Raw genomic sequence first — 17,317 nt, forward strand, 5'->3', positions numbered from 1 at the left:
AGACGTTTCGAAAAAGTTTGATAAATTTGCGTGGAATCCAAGTGCAAACAGAAAGGTTCGTGAACTTTACAAAAACTTATTTATTGAATCGCTAATCTTGCCAACAAGCCAAGTGCTCCCACCACAAGCGGGAATGATTCTCTCCTTGTTAGTGCCAGAATCCGTGAAGGCATAGCTGTCACACTTTCTATTCTTCCTGAAACTAAGTTCGCAAGCTTAGGCTTGGTGCACGCATGCCTTTCGAATCTGAAAAAATCACAGGTTCTAAAGGATAAATTCAAATGTGCTCTTATTCATTGGACAATCGAAATTCCTAAAGCCATTTCCAACTTCTTACTATGGCCCCCAACACACGCTCTTGAAAATGTTCTTAGAAAACTTTAAAATTAAAATCCACTTCTTAAAATGTTCAATAATTGGCTCCCCCCCTTTGTTAAAAGTCCTTCTTAACTATATAACGTTCTTAAATTTTGCACTGAAACTTTGACTATAAAAAAAAAAACTAACAATACAGACTACCTGTGCATTCACACCACACATCCAAACCGTCTTCGTACTCACATAAGATGTAAAATTTAAAGTATTCTTTTATTTGCTGATTATAATTATAAAATAAAAACCAAAAGTATGTTACAATAAAGAAAAACAAGTGATAAGATTTTGTTTTTGTTTAAATTGTCGACGTTTTTATCACAACTTCCTCTTGCCTGATCTGTGTACCAAGATAATTTATTACAATGTTTGGTGGTTGTGTAAATTAAATATTTCATTAAACAATTTTGCTGTTTTATACGTACACAAAGTTGTAAATATTATTTATTCTAAATTTATCTGAAATTGTATTCGTAGATTAAATATATCAAATATCCGGAAAGTAGCTGTAAAAACAAGAACAATGTCATTGACATTGCTTATCAGCTAAAATAACTTGATTTTTTTAACGAGGCAATTCACACTTTGACAATACCGACATTTGGTTGATAACGGTCTAAAATAATTAATACTGATACATTTAATATTTTGGACGCCTGTTCTGTTCTTATTAAAAAATATTGTGTATGAGTGATTTTTAAATGATCATTATTTTCTAAAAATGATTTTTCTTTTTATAGTCAGTCTTTTAATTTTTTTTGTAATCTGTCGTGAATATCAAAGAAAATCTAGCCTCCGTTGGAAAAAACTACAAGCATTCCCAGGTGATAAGCCTTTGCCCTTGATTGGAAATAGCCTTCAACTTGGATTTGATTCCGATGGTAAGCATGCAACAATATGCATATAAATATAATTATATATCTAATTTATTGTTTGTGCAAAAAAACTTTTATATGGTCTTAGTAATAAATTAATTTATGGTTTAATAAAAGCGATTTTTAAAGAAAGACAATCTTTAATTTTCACAGAGGTTTCTCAGAAGTTAATGGCGATGTGGGAGAGACACGGGAAACAAAATTTCCGTGTGTCGGTGGGCTCTGAAGACTGGATAATGATATCAGATCCCGATGATGTGGGGGTAATCTTTTATGTATATTACTTTTAATTTAAAAAGATAAATATTTATCTATAATTAATACAATATAAAAAATCATCAAATTTAAATAAATAGACAAACACGTTTTCGTGAAATTAACCAGTAACAAAAATTAATATAAAAAATCATACTAGCATCCATTCTTAAAAGGTATAAAAATGAGTTACAGTAAATATATAATAATATATATTTATATATTATTATTTAAACTAACCGGTTTTTCCTTTATTAGTATTAACATTTTCTGGTTATCAGTATAAGAGCACATGTACAGTGATAACAAATAGCTCTAGTTTCTATTTCATTGCTAAACACCATATCATTATCATATTCTTATGTGATATAACAAAATGATTTGTTTATTTAAATTGCGTTCTTAAATTTACAAAACAAATGATTGAAAAACATTTAGTTAGTTTATATCAAGTCATCAAAATTGTATTCATATAAAAATTAAAAATAATATATACGAAATAAATAGCCGTAAAGTAAATTTGACCGTTGCCTATTTCAGACTTACATATTTCATTCAGAAGAATCCATAGAAATTAGTTATCGTGTGACGTCAGACAAAATTATTTTCTGTTTAATCTTGTCGGTAATTATCGTAGATGTAGTATAGCTTTCAGATATATCGTAGTAAAAAAAAAAGAATCAGTAATAAGTATATAAATTAGTAATTACTTTTGAAGAGTGATAACGCCAATAGATACATGCATCTTTTATACCTTCTATCTGAAACTGATTATTTGTTAATAAATAAAAAAAGTCTGTATTCCGAAGAAACAACGTAATGAATAAAGTGACGTAACCCCGTTCTTTCAACTGCAATGTTAGAAAATTATATTAAAAATATATAAGAAAAATATAGAATAGAAATTAAAAAATCAAAATCTCATTGAATATGTTGAATTTATTTACCTTGAAAAAGTAGTAATATCAGTGATTAAGTTTTTTAGTAGAAACGATGGTATATTTTAATTTTCTACAAATTTTTGATTTTTTTTTAAATATTCCTAATGTTTGAATTTAATAAGGGATTGAAATTGAATTCAAACAGAAAATAAAGAATAAAATTTAAATCGTCACGAGAAGTAGTCAAAAACTGCAACCTTTAGAATATCGGTCTGATTGACATTTGAAATAATAGAAGATATACTTCACAAATTCACTTCTATTAATTAGCTAGCCGTTAGATCGATAAATATTATATAACGTTAAAAACTTTAATAAGAAAATTAAATTAAAAAAAATATATATTTTCATACGTGACCAACTATGACTAAGTAATTAGTATCACTCGTAAACATGCAAACTCGTCTTTTTATTAGACAGATTCCAAAATAATTTAAATTATTTTGGTCAGTCTATCATGCCATAACACTTTTCCGCCACACTTATACCGCATGAATAGATGTCATTTATTTCATGCCACTCTCCAAACCAAAACGAAGAAATATAACAATCAATCTTCAGCGATATTCCAACGAGCTACATTATGAAGTCTTTCAGATTTAAATATCTACAAAATAATAAAATATAACTCTCATAGTATAGGGTTTTCCATTAAGGGCGCTTGATCTTTGAAATGCAAAAAAAAATACATGTTGGAAAGATATTTGCAAAATTTTTTTTTTATTTGGAAGGTCTATCGACCCCATTATGTATGGAATATGATATCATTCAAATGACCGCCACGGCTTCGGTTGGTGGCGCGCACACGAAAGGTCCAATTTTCGATGACTCTGGCGCACAAATCGGGCTGTATTTGATCGATGGCGTGGCGTATGTTGACTTTGAGGGCATCGGTGGTTTGCGGCTTGTTGGCATAGACCTGCGACTTAAGAAAACCCCACAAGAAAAAGTCCAGCGGGGTCAAATCGCACGATCTCGGTGGCCAGTTCACGTCGCCTCCGCGCGAGATGACCATGTCCAGAAATTGCTCGTGCAGAACTTCCATCGTAGCGTGTGCTGTGTGGCACGTAGCGCCGTCCTGTTGAAACCACATGTTGTCCAGATCCATATTCTCGATTTCAGGCCAAAAGAAGTTGGTTATCATCGACCGGTATCGCTCACCATTGACGGTGACGGCCACACCATTATCGTTTTCGAAAAAATACGGACCAATCACGCCTCCGGCCCAAAATCCGCACCAAACAGTCACTTTCTGCGGGTGCATTGCCACTTGGTGAACCTCGTGTGGATTGGTCTCGTCCCAAATACGGCAATTTTGCTTGTTGACATAGCCATTCATCCAAAAATGCGCCTCGTCGCTGAAGATGATTTTTTTGCCAAAATCGGCGTCAACTTCCAACTGCTCTAATGCCCAGTCAGCGAACACACGGCGCTGTCTATGGTCATTAACCTTGAGCTCTTGGGTCAGCTGGATCTTGTACGGGTGCAGGCTCAAGTCACAATGCAAAATTCGCCAAGTTGTCGTCTGCGAAAGGCCGAGTTCCTGTGCGCGACGCGGAATTGACTGCCGCGGGTTTTCGAGGACACTGTCGCGCATAGCGGCGATATTCTCGGCAGATCTCGCGTTACGTTGACGCACGGGAACCGGCTGATTGTTAACTGACCCGGTTGACTCGAATTTGTCCACCAATCGACGGATAGTCGACTCGGCAGGACGATCATCGCGACCGTAAAACGGGCGAAGTGCGCGGAACGTTGCTCGAACTGAAGACCCATTTTCATAAAACAATTTTATGATTTGCACGTGCTGCTCGACACTGTAACCTGCCATGGTGGTTTGGGAGGACGGAATGAATATAACACACTGCATTTAACAGCTGTCACTCAAACAACATGGCCGCAATCAGCTGTCAAAGTTTAAGCGTCCCTATTGGAAAACCCTATAACTAACGAAGATGCCACTAAATAAAAATTCTAAAATTTTTTCATCATCCCTAAATCTCAAATCAACAATATAGTTTTTACAATAATTGTCCCTACTTTAGCATGTAATATTTAAAAAACATTTTTTTTCAGGCACTTCTAAATCATCCAAGTGAACTTTCGAAACCATTGGAAAGAAATACAGCAATAAAACCATTTTTTGGAAATTCTGTGTCATCATCGGATGGTATAATTTCATAATTTAAAATATATATATGTATATACATATAAGCTCAACTTTTAAACCAACCTTCATTGCTTAAATACCAAAAGTTAAAATAAAAATGGAATGTTTTTACTATTAATATTTTTATCAACATATTACTTCAAGTATGACCCAAATATTACAAAAAAAGGACAAGAAATATTTTAAAAGTGGAAATTAGAGTGCTGTAAATATTTTTTTTATATTAAGTCCATATTAGTAAAAAAATATATAGATTTTAACCAACTTAACTTTCGTTACGATTAACGAAGTCAGAGCTTGTAGAGTTGGATTACTTAGAGTACTTTTTCCACGAGATTTAACATTTCCTGAACGTCTGACAGCTCCTTACAGTCTCGACCTCGATAACGTTTTACATGAAAATGGTTTTGGTGGAACAATAATTATTTGTGATTAGCAATTTTCGTATACGTTTGTATTATTGGTTTGAATAAGAAAAAATATATGGGTCAAATGAATTGCTTAAGATTTTCTTAAGGCAAGACCTTCTATTAAGTTATTACTCACAGAAGAAAGTACGTCAATTTATATTATGTTACTTATTAAATGCTAAATTTCATTTATTCATGAGTATTCTGTGCTTTGATATTCAAAATAGTTTTTTTCCGACTTAATGTAAATTTAGACTAGACTTAAGGACATAACGTAAGCTTAAATAATAATAATTCCTGTTTTGGTGAACATAAAAACAATGTACTTTTAAGGTGAAAGATGGAAATCGACGAGAAAATTGATGACGCCTAGTTTTCATTTCAAAACATTGGAAAAGCGTGTTATGGATATAAACAACCACTGTGATAATTTGTTTAACATCTTAGACGTCTTTCAAGGGAGAAGCTCCGTAAATTTATATACTTATCTAAGACCTTACATGTTTGATATTTTATGCAGTGAGTGATAAAACATTACTTCTAACATTTTTTTGTTTAGATAAATAATAGAAAATCTCATTAGCTATTATAAATTAACATGAACCATTCAACTTCCAGGTACACTTATGGGAGTTGATAGTAATTTCCTTAATAATCTAGACCATCCATACTTAGAAGCGAATGGAGAGTATGAATAAATATTTATCATTTTAAAACCTTATAGAAATGCAAACGTACACACTTTAGATATCAATTAAGATGTTCAAAAATTTTGAAAAATTTGTCTCCAATTTGTGAAACAAAATAAGTCTGGTATTTTAAGAGTTTAATTAATAAGATTTATTTTTTATATTGAGTGTATTCGTCTGATCCTCAAAATGAAGGAAAACTTAAATACACAATCTATAAACATTTTATACAAATTAATATAGGAAATAAATTTGTCTTTTTATTTTAACTTTAACAGGCACTTGAATAATATATGAGTTTTCAGGGTTGTAAACATAATTACCCAAAATTATTTCTCGTATTGGAGAAATATTCCTACATTTTTTAAGATATCACCGCAGTATCGCAGAATGATGAAAACTGTTAAGACCATTATAGACACAAGCACCGCCGTATGTTTAATTTAGTATATTTGTTGTCCTATTATGACCTAAGCCATTAAATTTATCGTGAATCCATGAAAGTGTTTATCATTTATAAATCAGAGAAGTTACATTTTAGATTCTGAATCAGAGAAAAAAAAAATTAAATAAAATTAAAGAAGCGATGGATCCAGATCATAAAATTTCTGATATAGAAATTATTACTCTCTTGAATAAGAAAGCAGATGATGATGGATGTATGCTAGACAAATTTTTACTAAACAAATTATCCAATGGAAATCCGATTCCAGATGATATAATTGAAGAGGAAATATCACTAATCTGTTTTACAGTAAGTTTACCTTAAAGGAGAAATCAATTTTTATTTGATAATGTTAAACAAAACTGTGTTCAATTATGCTCTTCTCAGGCTTATAAAGTCAAATTTGTTTAAGGGACATTATACTACAACATTGACGATTTGTCATACATTATATTATGTGGCAAAATATCCAGAAATACAAAACCGAATTATTGAAGAACAGCAGTGTATATTTAAGAATGATATGTCAAAGAAGCCTACTCATAAAAATCTTAATGATATGAAGTATCTCGAGGCCGTGATAAAGGAAAGTATGCGGGTACTGCCACCAGTGACTAAAATCGGAAGACAATTGAAGAAGGACTTTCGATTCGATGGTATTTTTTTTAAATAATAACAGTAACCTAAAATTAAATAGCTATGGAATATGGATGTACGAATGTTTGTGTCACTTTCAGTAGTTATTTTTTTTATTATTTATTTTTTATTATTATTTATTTATTTTTTATTTGTTTATTAGTATAAAAAAGATATTATAATTTCACACCCTCTTTCAGATGGTCGAATCGCACCCGCGGGAAGTTCAGTCATAGTTTTTTTCGAAGCCATGTATCAAAATCCAAATATATTTCCTGAACCGGAAAAATTTGATCCTGAAAGATTTTTCAACAGTATGCATTTATTTTCCTTTGTACCATTTAGTGCCGGACCAAGAAACTGTTTAGGTATGATTAGTATTATATTAGTTTAGTAAATTAGATTATTCAATAGGAAAGAAATAAAAATTAATAGTTTAGAATTTAAATACTTACAGTGTTAAGCGCAACAGTTGTCTATTGAAATAAAAGAACAATTGTTTTCAAAAGCTGATGAACTTAAAATAAAAAACCTTGTGTATAGACTTCACCATGGTGGCCTGGAGGTTAAATGTCCGCCTCTCATACTGGAGGCCGCGGGATCGAAACCTGGAAATTACCAATGTGATCTTTTCCGAATCATATGTACTTTCTAAGAATATTTAGATCCCACTGACGGTGAAGGAAAACATCGAGAGGAAACCTGGACTTATAATTTCAAATTATAAGTTTGAAATCGCCAATCCGCCTTGAGCAAGCGTGGCGATTAATGCTCTAACCTTCTCCATGTAACAAGAGGCCTTTGCTCAGCAGTGGACTCCGATAGGTTGATGATGAATATACTTCATAATTTCAGTAGTACGCATTTATTTTTTTAGGTTTTCGTTACGCTTGGGTGGCCATGAAAGCAACACTATCCAACATGTTACGAAGGTATGAAGTAGTCCCTTGTGATCCTGCTGACGAACCACAATTTGCATATCGTATACTTACAGAATCAAAAAACGGAATTCATCTTAAGCTTAAAAAAAGATATTTTAATTAAAATGAAACAAAATATGTTTAATAAGGGTTATTTATGTGTATTGTGTTTTTCAATTTTAGTCGTAATTTATAAAATTTGGATACACCTATCGTACCCAGAATTTATTTATTTGTTTAAAACAATAAGATCATTTTATCTTCTTATATATCATCGCCATAATAAAGAAGTTTGGAGCACTCACTGCATAATTAAGTTAAAGCTTTGAAGATGTTTGAAGGACAAGCTATATTGTAAAAATAAGCCAAAAATAAAAAGTTCCTGGCATATATATATTTAAATTTTACTGTTAAACATATTTCGTGTTTATTATAAAATAGATTTTTTTATCTGTTCGCACAATAAAAAGTAGAAAATATTTTCTGAGTTGATTAAAAAGATTATATATCATTCAGGATAAATAGTCTGCTTTAAAGAATAAGTATTGTTCAATATTTCGTAATTCAATATGAGACGAATAAAATAAAAAAAAAAAATTTAAAACACTTGTCAAAACAAAATTTCTTATACCGTTAATACAGTTATCACCATTTTTTCTATTAAATTTAAATCCTTAAAAGATAAACTTTTTGGAATTAGAACTCAGAACGGAAATATATAACACATCAAACATTTTTGGTTTTTATTACAAATAGGATTTGGGGATTAAGAATTTGCGTTCTCAATGAAGATTATAAGTACTAATATAATCCGGCTATAGTGAGGCACAGAATTATGTGGGATTATACTTTTACACTTAATGGATCATTAAATATGATTAATTTATTCTTAGAATTGAATACATATTTAATATAAAAATAATCCAGGCTCATTTAAGCGATAAGCTAATTATTCTTAAAACGTGATTAGACAAAAAATATATTAGCCTTAGTTTTATGTATTCTGGAAAAAGGCCCAAGGTCATCAAAGTCTATTATAGAAGTATATTAGTAAAATACTAAATACTACTTCACCTAATAAAGTAATCTGCATATTTGGCTTTTGAATTAATAACTACAATTAATAAATATCTTAAAAAATAACAAAAGAAAAAATCTAACTGCTTTTTCTTCTCCATCAAAGACAATGTCAAAGACATTTTCTGTTTTTAAGGAATATAATTATTTATTTGTTCTGAGTTAGTTTTTATCTATTGCCACTCACTGGTGAACTTAAACTTCAAAATGCCTACAATGTTTAATATATTTTGATTTTAAAATACTACCACTGTTACATTGATTCTGTGTATTACAAATACCATGAATTATAATAAAATATTTATAAACTAATATAAACCAATGACATTTAACACATTTTTATAAATTACGAAATAAATGTAAAGTTAGATTTAATACAATAGTTATTGATAAAATTTATCTCCAGACAATAATTTATTATTAAAAATATTTTTTAAATTAAAAACAAAATAATACTTCTTACGTCAATATGAATCATAAAAATGTTTTGTCATTCACACTTATAAAATATAAAGATTGTACTTATAAGTAAGAATTATCAATTCAATTAATTATTAACAAAACTCATTTTTGTGTTGTGAATTTGAGAGTTGTTATTCAATTCTGAATTTTTATTCAAACCAGCATTATGTATAACCTTAATACAGTTATACTAAACTATTTAAGACAGCAAATAAACAACTTGAAAGTCCTTAATTTAGAGTAAGTTCCCTAAATAATTTCATCATACCTTTGGAAATTGCATCTTCGTGAGCAGTTGAAGCTACACTAGAGAATTCTGTTTTGAAATAAATTGGATAATTTAATCCTTTGGTTACTTACTCTATCTACTTTTGTACGTGTTACAACCGAAGGAAACTTTAAGAGCTTATTTTGATGATTAAGGTTGATTGCAATGAAATACTGATTTTATAAATTATTCATTATTTTTCTGACAAATGTTATTAAAAGAGAATGAAGATACGGTATATTGATTACGATCACTATTATCGTTGACTATAGTTCTCGTTGTTACAGTTATGATATCAACGTCTTAAACAGTTATTCAATTCTGATGATTAAATTGTATGAAATCATTTAATTGTATTAGAATAATCATAATGTAATAATTTTTTTAGAAAAACCAATAGCAATTTTTTCATCGTGTAACAGTACCTTCTGTTTATGTAATTTTGAATTAATATATATTTGTTTTTGCAATTTTTCAGTTAATCTATCGATTAGTATTAAAGATAAATTAATTTTTTCTTGATTAGAATTGATAATTTTAATTCCGGTGACGCTATTTCTCGCTCCACTTAACAATTTAATCTTAATCACAAGAATGACTTGTATGTATATATGTGTATTTTATTTAGGTTTCAAAATATCATCTTTTTTGCTTTCTGGCTCGTCAGAGTGCTTTGAATTTAAACATTGTAGGCGTCAATAAGCAATTTTACAACAAGTTATCAAAATTAATAAAATGTGAGTCTTTATAAATAAACTTACACTTTATAAAAAGAAAAACTTTTTATTTGCTCCAAAACTGATCAAGCTAGCTTCATTAAGTTCTTTGAAGTTTGCACTTATCCTCACAACTTTCAAGCTTTACTCAGACAATTATGGCAAAAATCTTACATTTAATTACAAAGAAAACTTAAGCCATTCCTTTCTAAATTAAATTCATTTAAATTTAGATTTATTTTCATAAAAATATCATACAAGCTATAACAACAAAGGCTTTTACAGAAATTTTAATCAAGCTTTAATTTCAAGTAATATTTTTTTTCCATAACATCGGTTCTAAGACAAGACTATCGGCATTTTTAACACTTTTATCAACACAAGAGACCCACATTGTAGAAGTTAACATATGAACCAGTATGTAATATTCTATGTGTTGTTTTATAATTTAATTTTTAACCCAACGTTTCAGTTTTATGTATAAGCGTATAACAAACTTTTTTTAACATTCTGCAAATTAGATCCAAATCTTACACTACGAATTGAGGCGAAAAAATTATTTTTACTAAGAGCGTTATTTGTCTTTCTAATCACCGACAATAACATAAGTTTTCAAGCATAAATTTGTTTCAATATATTTGCAATGTTGTTATCTCTGATGTAAAATATTAAACTCTAGGTGCTAAGTTGACTAAGTAAACTATTACTGGGTAGAAAAAAGTCCTCAGGTGCAAATGGTATGTGTGTTCAGGAAAGTCGTCTTAAGGGTTAGTTATTTTGATACAAATTTTATAACGTTAAATTATAAAAAAAATAATTAAAAAGGTCGTAATAATTATTGATATATTACTTGCCTGACTTTTATCATAGTATAAAAAAGGGTGGAAAATCTTCAATCATATCAAGACTTGTTTTTTCTTTAGTTATAAAACGTTTGTCCGAAGACATTGAATTTAATTTGCAATATGCCTAATATAGTGAACCCATCCAACTTGCTGAACGAGTACTACTACTAATGTGGGAACTCGGGTTTTCCTAACATAATTATAAACTTCAGAGCAACGAACGCAGATTAACAACGATAGTAAATTTAGATAAAAAGAGGACAGGTATTTCTGAGTTCTGATTGTCTGTGATGATTGATGATAAATGGATACTTAGACTGGCAAAATTTTCTTTTTTCAGAAAATAAATTTACTTTTACTCTTGTCGCTCTCAAAAGTGTATTTTAAATTTTAAAATATATACGTTCGAAAAACATTTACATATTTGAGATATTTATATTTTATCAAGGAGTATTAAGAGTTAAATCACCGAAAAATTAAAGATATTATTGACAAAAATATGACACAAGCAATATAGACCTTAAATTATACATTTTGAAATATGGCAAAGATAAATAAAACGAAATTGAAATATGTCTAGAATAGAACTCGTCAGATATAATCATTTCAATATAAATATGATATATGTCAATATTTTTTTTAATAATACCTTAGTTTCAGTGGATTCTTAAACTTTTAAATATGCCTAGTAAATTTTTTTTTTTTCAATAGTTTTTTGAAGTGAAACAATTTTTTTTTGAGCATTTAAATTATGTTGATCTGAACATAAGCAACATTTGTCTCATTTTTCTTTAATTTCCCTCTCAAGTTGTTATCACACTATCCAATTACACCTGTATTGGCTTTAAAATAACATAATGTTTAGTATTTTTTTTTTTATATTTTTTTTTCCCTATAAATCGATTACAAACAAATTTTGTTTGTATACATTTTGTTTTACCTCTTACAAAGGCGCCTGGTAGATATTGCTTAAATACAATAGATTGCACTTTTTTCATATATATAATTAGATGTATGAATAAAAAAATTATATTCTTATATTTATGTTAAATCTCGTATATTTAATAAAGTTCCACTTTTACGCCAAAGTAATAATAATGTAGGGCAGAACAATTACAAATGTAATCAATAAGTGTAAGTGATATCTAGAAATAGAAAAGTGTACGGATTTTATGTTTTCGAGTTCCAAAAATAATGTAGGACTTAGAACTCAAGCTTGAATAGCTAAAAAATACAGAAAAATATTTTCACTTAAACGTTTTTTTTATAATATTAGTATGGAAAAATATTATTCATGATATTTATAGGAAGATTGTTTATATAATGGTACGCCAGGAAATTTGGAAATCGTTGGCGGAAGATAAATAACAAGACCAACTGACAGACATTCACATCTCGTCTGCCCGTGATCACGGTTGCTGCAAAGTAGCCAAAACATCGGGAGTATGTAGTTTTTTAGAATAATAAAATACGCGTAGTATAATACAAAAAATATTAGTTTCATTTACTTGACTTTTTCATGTACCTAAGAAGTAAACAATAGAATATATATATACATATGATATATAAATTACTTTTTAACAGAGACAGGTTTTATAAAACTTTTAATTTTTAATTCCCGATTATTTGAAGTGTATAAGAAAGCCTAATTTCGCAATGTATTCCAGTCACAAGTGCGGTAAATCCCGCGGCGTTAGCTCGTTGTAGTACGTTCTAACTTTCAACAACAACTGCCGCGGGTCGAGACCGCAATGGGATTACCGACAGTCCTAGAAGCCGTGAGAACTGAGTTACTAATTCGATTTTATTGTCATTTTGAAACTTTTTAAAAGCTTTTAACGTTCATATTAAATAATAACTAACCTGAAGAAATTTATATTACTCTTAACAAAATTTTTCTTTCTTCGTTTTAATTCCAATTTTTTTTAAGTTAATATAAATAACATAAAGCACATGTTAACGATAAAAATGGAATATTTAAGACATAAGTTTTTAAAAAAGAGACAAATTATTCGAAAATGTCCCTCTTTCTAGTAGTACAATCTAATAATATTAATTTAATTATAAAAAATAGTTATAATTTTTGTTAAATAATCTTTTGTTCATAAATATAAAAGAAAGGAAGTGTAGTACCTTACTTCCTTATACCTTGTACCTTGTTCCTTAATTGGTAAAATACATAAAGGTGTCAATTTGCATTTACCATAACTTCTTTGAGTTTTAATAAAAAAAATAAACGTGGAGGCTACTTTTATATGTAAAATAAATAAAATAAATTTACCACCGAGTATGATTTAATCTTATGAAAGAATGTTGACATGTGATTACAGTGTATGTCCTTTATGAAAGCCAAGGTTTATGAATTTATTTTTTGAGATATTCGAAAAAGTTTTTTGAATTGCGAGTTAATAAATTTTTGATTCGTACTTACAGTTATTTTAACGATATGAAATGTTTTTTATTCTACTATCGTTTTGTAAATTAATGAAAATAGTCTAATAATATGAAAGAAATCATCAATCTTATATTAATCTTATGCAAAATATAATTAGTAAATATTAGATAATGTTCATGTCTTTCTGGTATTAGTTGCTTTAGATTAATCATTAATAATATTGGGGTTTTTCGGTATCCTAAAACGATCAGTATAATAGTTATTCATTTACTTAAGCCTTTAAAACTATTAAAATATTTCATTAAAAAGAGGATAAAGATACTAGAGAATAATGAAACACAAATGAAAAGAAAAATTCCATTCAATAATTATTTATTTAAACATAACATGTTGTATTAACGATTTATATTTATAATGTTCTTTACACATTTTGAATTTGGAATTATTCGTAACAAGATATCCAGAAAAATTCAATCTTCGAACAATGGTATCGTATTAGCATACAAGAGGCTTCACATATTTCACACAAATCCGTTATATTTCAGTTATCTTTCTCATAGAGGTTCTGATCTAAGAAAGGAATTGTGTTTCGGTGTTATATTTGCAAAAGAGTATTTATTATATTTGATATTTTTGTATGGATTGCTGGGTCTAATACAATAATATCAATTAACTAATATACAATTATCTTAAAGCAACAAAGCACTTGTATATTCAATATAAAATATATAATCAAACCTTATAATGCCTAAATTAAAAATAATCGCTTAGAAGTGTTTGATAAACTTAGTCCTAATCTTTCTAATAAAATATATTTTTTGATCTTCACTTTGAAATAGCTATTTCATTTTTAATTTTATTTTATGATACGAGACGACACAACACGGCACTTAAAGATATGGATGACAAGATATGATATGATATTATAATATACTAAAATCCTATTATTCCTATTAACATAATAAATTTGAAAGTGTATGAGTTTATATGCATATTTTTCACTCAAAAAATTGTCGAAGAATTTTAGATGAAAGTTTACAGAAACACCTTATACATTTCTCTCTGAGTCTTATTCCGAAGACTTGGGACTGAAGTCGAAGATCAAAACTAAATTCTTATAATATATAGATATACTTAAACATGAGTTTCTTATTAAGTTTTTTTTTCAAATTCTAGTGAAACAAATAATAATAAAGTTCATAGGATTCATTTTAGATTTATTGATTGATGAATAATACATACGAGGATTAACTGTAATGATTTCGCTACTTAAAAAACAGATATAAAGTGAATTTTATTCGTTTTGCATTATAAGATGATATGATATTAAAAAATGAATCACTTAGATAATATTTGGTTTATATGAGATTGAACTTTCATTGGAGTAATGTTAGAGAACTAAAAGTCATTACATGTATATATCTAAATATATGTAAAGTTATATCTTAATTATTTTGCAAGAACACTGTATGGCTATTCTCCATTGAGAAAGACGAGATTTATATTACAAAATCTTTTAAATTCCACCCAAAATGTGCTGAGGTAAAATCAATATCATTAAACTCAATTCATCAACTTTAATTCAATATTAATAATATTTTCCTCTCATTAATATATCATTAATATTCTTCACCACAAGTGTTTATATACCTAAAGCTGATGGTACAACCACATATGTATATCCAGAATAATATTTTGCAAACGCTTCTCAGACCTCAGTTCGTTATATTTAAACGAGGAAAACAAGAGCCACAGAAATGTATGCGGTGTCTTTTCAACTAAACTCGCACGCTTTTATTCCTTTTATTCAAATAATTTTGAATTTCGTAATACTATTTTTCATTTTACTACCAGTTTCAGTAAATTAAATTCCAAGATTTATAACTAAAATATATACATTCATGTCTATTAGTTATAGCAATATATACTTTTTCTATGAAATAGATATATACTATGAAAAGGATTTTTAATAAATCTTAACGAAACAATACGTAATGCATTCTGGCGGTTAAATATAACGTATTGATCAAGTATAATATATTTAAAAAATTACTGATGCTTAAGACCTATAGCCAATATTTTTGACCTGATATATAGAAATAAAACATAGTATATACTCAACGCATTACATTCCTGGAGGCGGGCAAGCTGTAAAAGAAAGCAAGCGAACAAAACCATGATTTTAAAATGTATGTATAAATTATGATTTTCTTTGTATGTAAAAAATTTATGTATGTGAAACAAATATATTTAGTTTACAGCTCAAATATCTTAAGGCTGTGTTGTCTGATAGAAAATTATGTTCACTACTTTAAATGTGTATATAATGCAGATGATATATGCCGATGTACTAAGAGAATGTTTGTTTGGGCAAACAAAAATTCTAATTTATCTCTAAAGCGCTTTCACTGGCATGTTGTTAGATTATTTTTTATCAAAACCTATTTTTTATTGAAAGCTCATATTCCATTACATACGAATAGTTGTTAGATACATATTTCTAATTTGAGATGGAAGCTAATCTAAACATCTTTTGATTGCGATAAATAACTATTTATTTAAAAACTAGGACATTCGTTTATATAAATCTATAATAATAAAGTATTTGGGTATATAGATGTTTACATTAGAGGGTATGGCAAAATAAATGTTTTTTGAAACACCTCAACCATTATGGACAGTCCCCATAAGAGCCTATGCGTTTGATAATTTTTATGTTTTAACCCTTAAATGGGTTACTGTTTTTTTTATGTTGTTATCATTAAATAGTATCTTTTATTGTTAATTTTGTAGTGAGGGTTGTTATGTTAAAAAAGCTAATATTTTCGGATAGCCACGCGTATTTTATCATGAAAAAAAAAAATACTGCCCTCGTTCCGGTTACATTGCAGCAATCGTGATCACATCTCATCTGCCCGTGATCACGGTTGCTGCAAAGTGATCAAAACGTGTGGGGTATGAATTTTTAAAAAAATAATAAGTTACGCGAAGTAATCCAAAAATATTCGTTTGATTTAAATGAATACTCGCGAAAGTGTAAGATCTCATTATTAGTATTTTTATTTTAAAAATTTTGATTGATACATCCAAATCAATAAACATAATTAAGTATTATATGAAATGTAAATAATATAAAAAAGCTATTTTGAAAACAAAATAAAAGTATGAACAAAAATTTAAGTACTGTTTTTTTGTTTACGATCTCTTATACATATTTTGGTTAATATTTTTATTTTTATAAAACCTTCTAAGAATGTTTTGTTGTCCAAAAACAGTAACAAATTATTTAAGAATATAAAATAAACATTGTTATATATTTCAGTACATTTTTGTAATACTTTTTCATTACTTAGCTATTATAAGCGTTCCTACATTTTCATAAGAATGAAATTGCCGTAGGGCCATCTTAATGTGGATTGTTTTGTTAATATAACATTTTTTTAGTAAAACAGACATAAGCAAGTGCTTTTAATAAGAAGGTAATTAAATTTAAGAATAACACAATACTCACTTATTACATTTTTATATCGTATAACCAATTTCTAAGTTTGTCACCTTTTTAAACAAATGTCATACTCAGGAGGTAGGAGCATTATGAAAAAAGCTACTGAAGCTAATAATACACTTTTGGATATAATCGTGTGATATTTGATACATTTGAAAACGAAGTAACAAGTTTACCAAACTTTTGTATAATGTTCGCGTAAAATTCGAATAGAAATAAATTGCAGAAAATATACCAGCAAAAATATATGAATATCGCCTCATTGTTAAGATTGTAATAAGAATACACGGTCATCGCGTTGTATTGTGACTAGATTAATGTATAGTATCGTCAAAG

The 17,317-nt window shown here is 28.5% G+C and overlaps 1 protein-coding gene across 1 annotated transcript; it reads left to right on the forward strand.

Annotated features, from left to right (window-relative positions):
• The first annotated feature begins 809 nt into the window (after positions 1–809).
• LOC116766579 (cytochrome P450 4d2-like) lies at positions 810–7,941 on the forward strand. The gene is made up of 10 exons (XM_061522795.1): positions 810–1,253; positions 1,401–1,510; positions 4,520–4,613; positions 5,357–5,542; positions 5,642–5,711; positions 6,018–6,144; positions 6,254–6,466; positions 6,570–6,813; positions 6,994–7,161; positions 7,671–7,941. The coding sequence occupies exons 1-10, from the start codon at positions 1,094–1,096 to the stop codon at positions 7,835–7,837; spliced, it is 1,539 nt and encodes a 512-aa protein (XP_061378779.1). The 5' UTR covers positions 810–1,093; the 3' UTR covers positions 7,838–7,941.
• The last annotated feature ends 9,376 nt before the right edge of the window (positions 7,942–17,317 follow it).

The sequence above is a fragment of the Danaus plexippus genome, chromosome 15 (assembly GCF_018135715.1).
Source record: "Danaus plexippus chromosome 15, MEX_DaPlex, whole genome shotgun sequence".
Classification (NCBI taxonomy): domain Eukaryota; kingdom Metazoa; phylum Arthropoda; class Insecta; order Lepidoptera; family Nymphalidae; genus Danaus; species Danaus plexippus.

Excerpts from the sequence above, each read along its gene's own strand:
- LOC116766579 (XM_061522795.1), top strand. The coding sequence starts at position 1,094 with ATGATTTTTCTTTTTATAGTCAGTCTTTTAATTTTTTTTGTAATCTGT. Across the intron at positions 1,511-4,519 it reads CAGATCCCGATGATGTGGGG|GCACTTCTAAATCATCCAAG; the intron begins GTAATCTTTTAT and ends ATTTTTTTTCAG. Across the intron at positions 6,145-6,253 it reads TTATAGACACAAGCACCGCC|ATTCTGAATCAGAGAAAAAA; the intron begins GTATGTTTAATT and ends GTTACATTTTAG.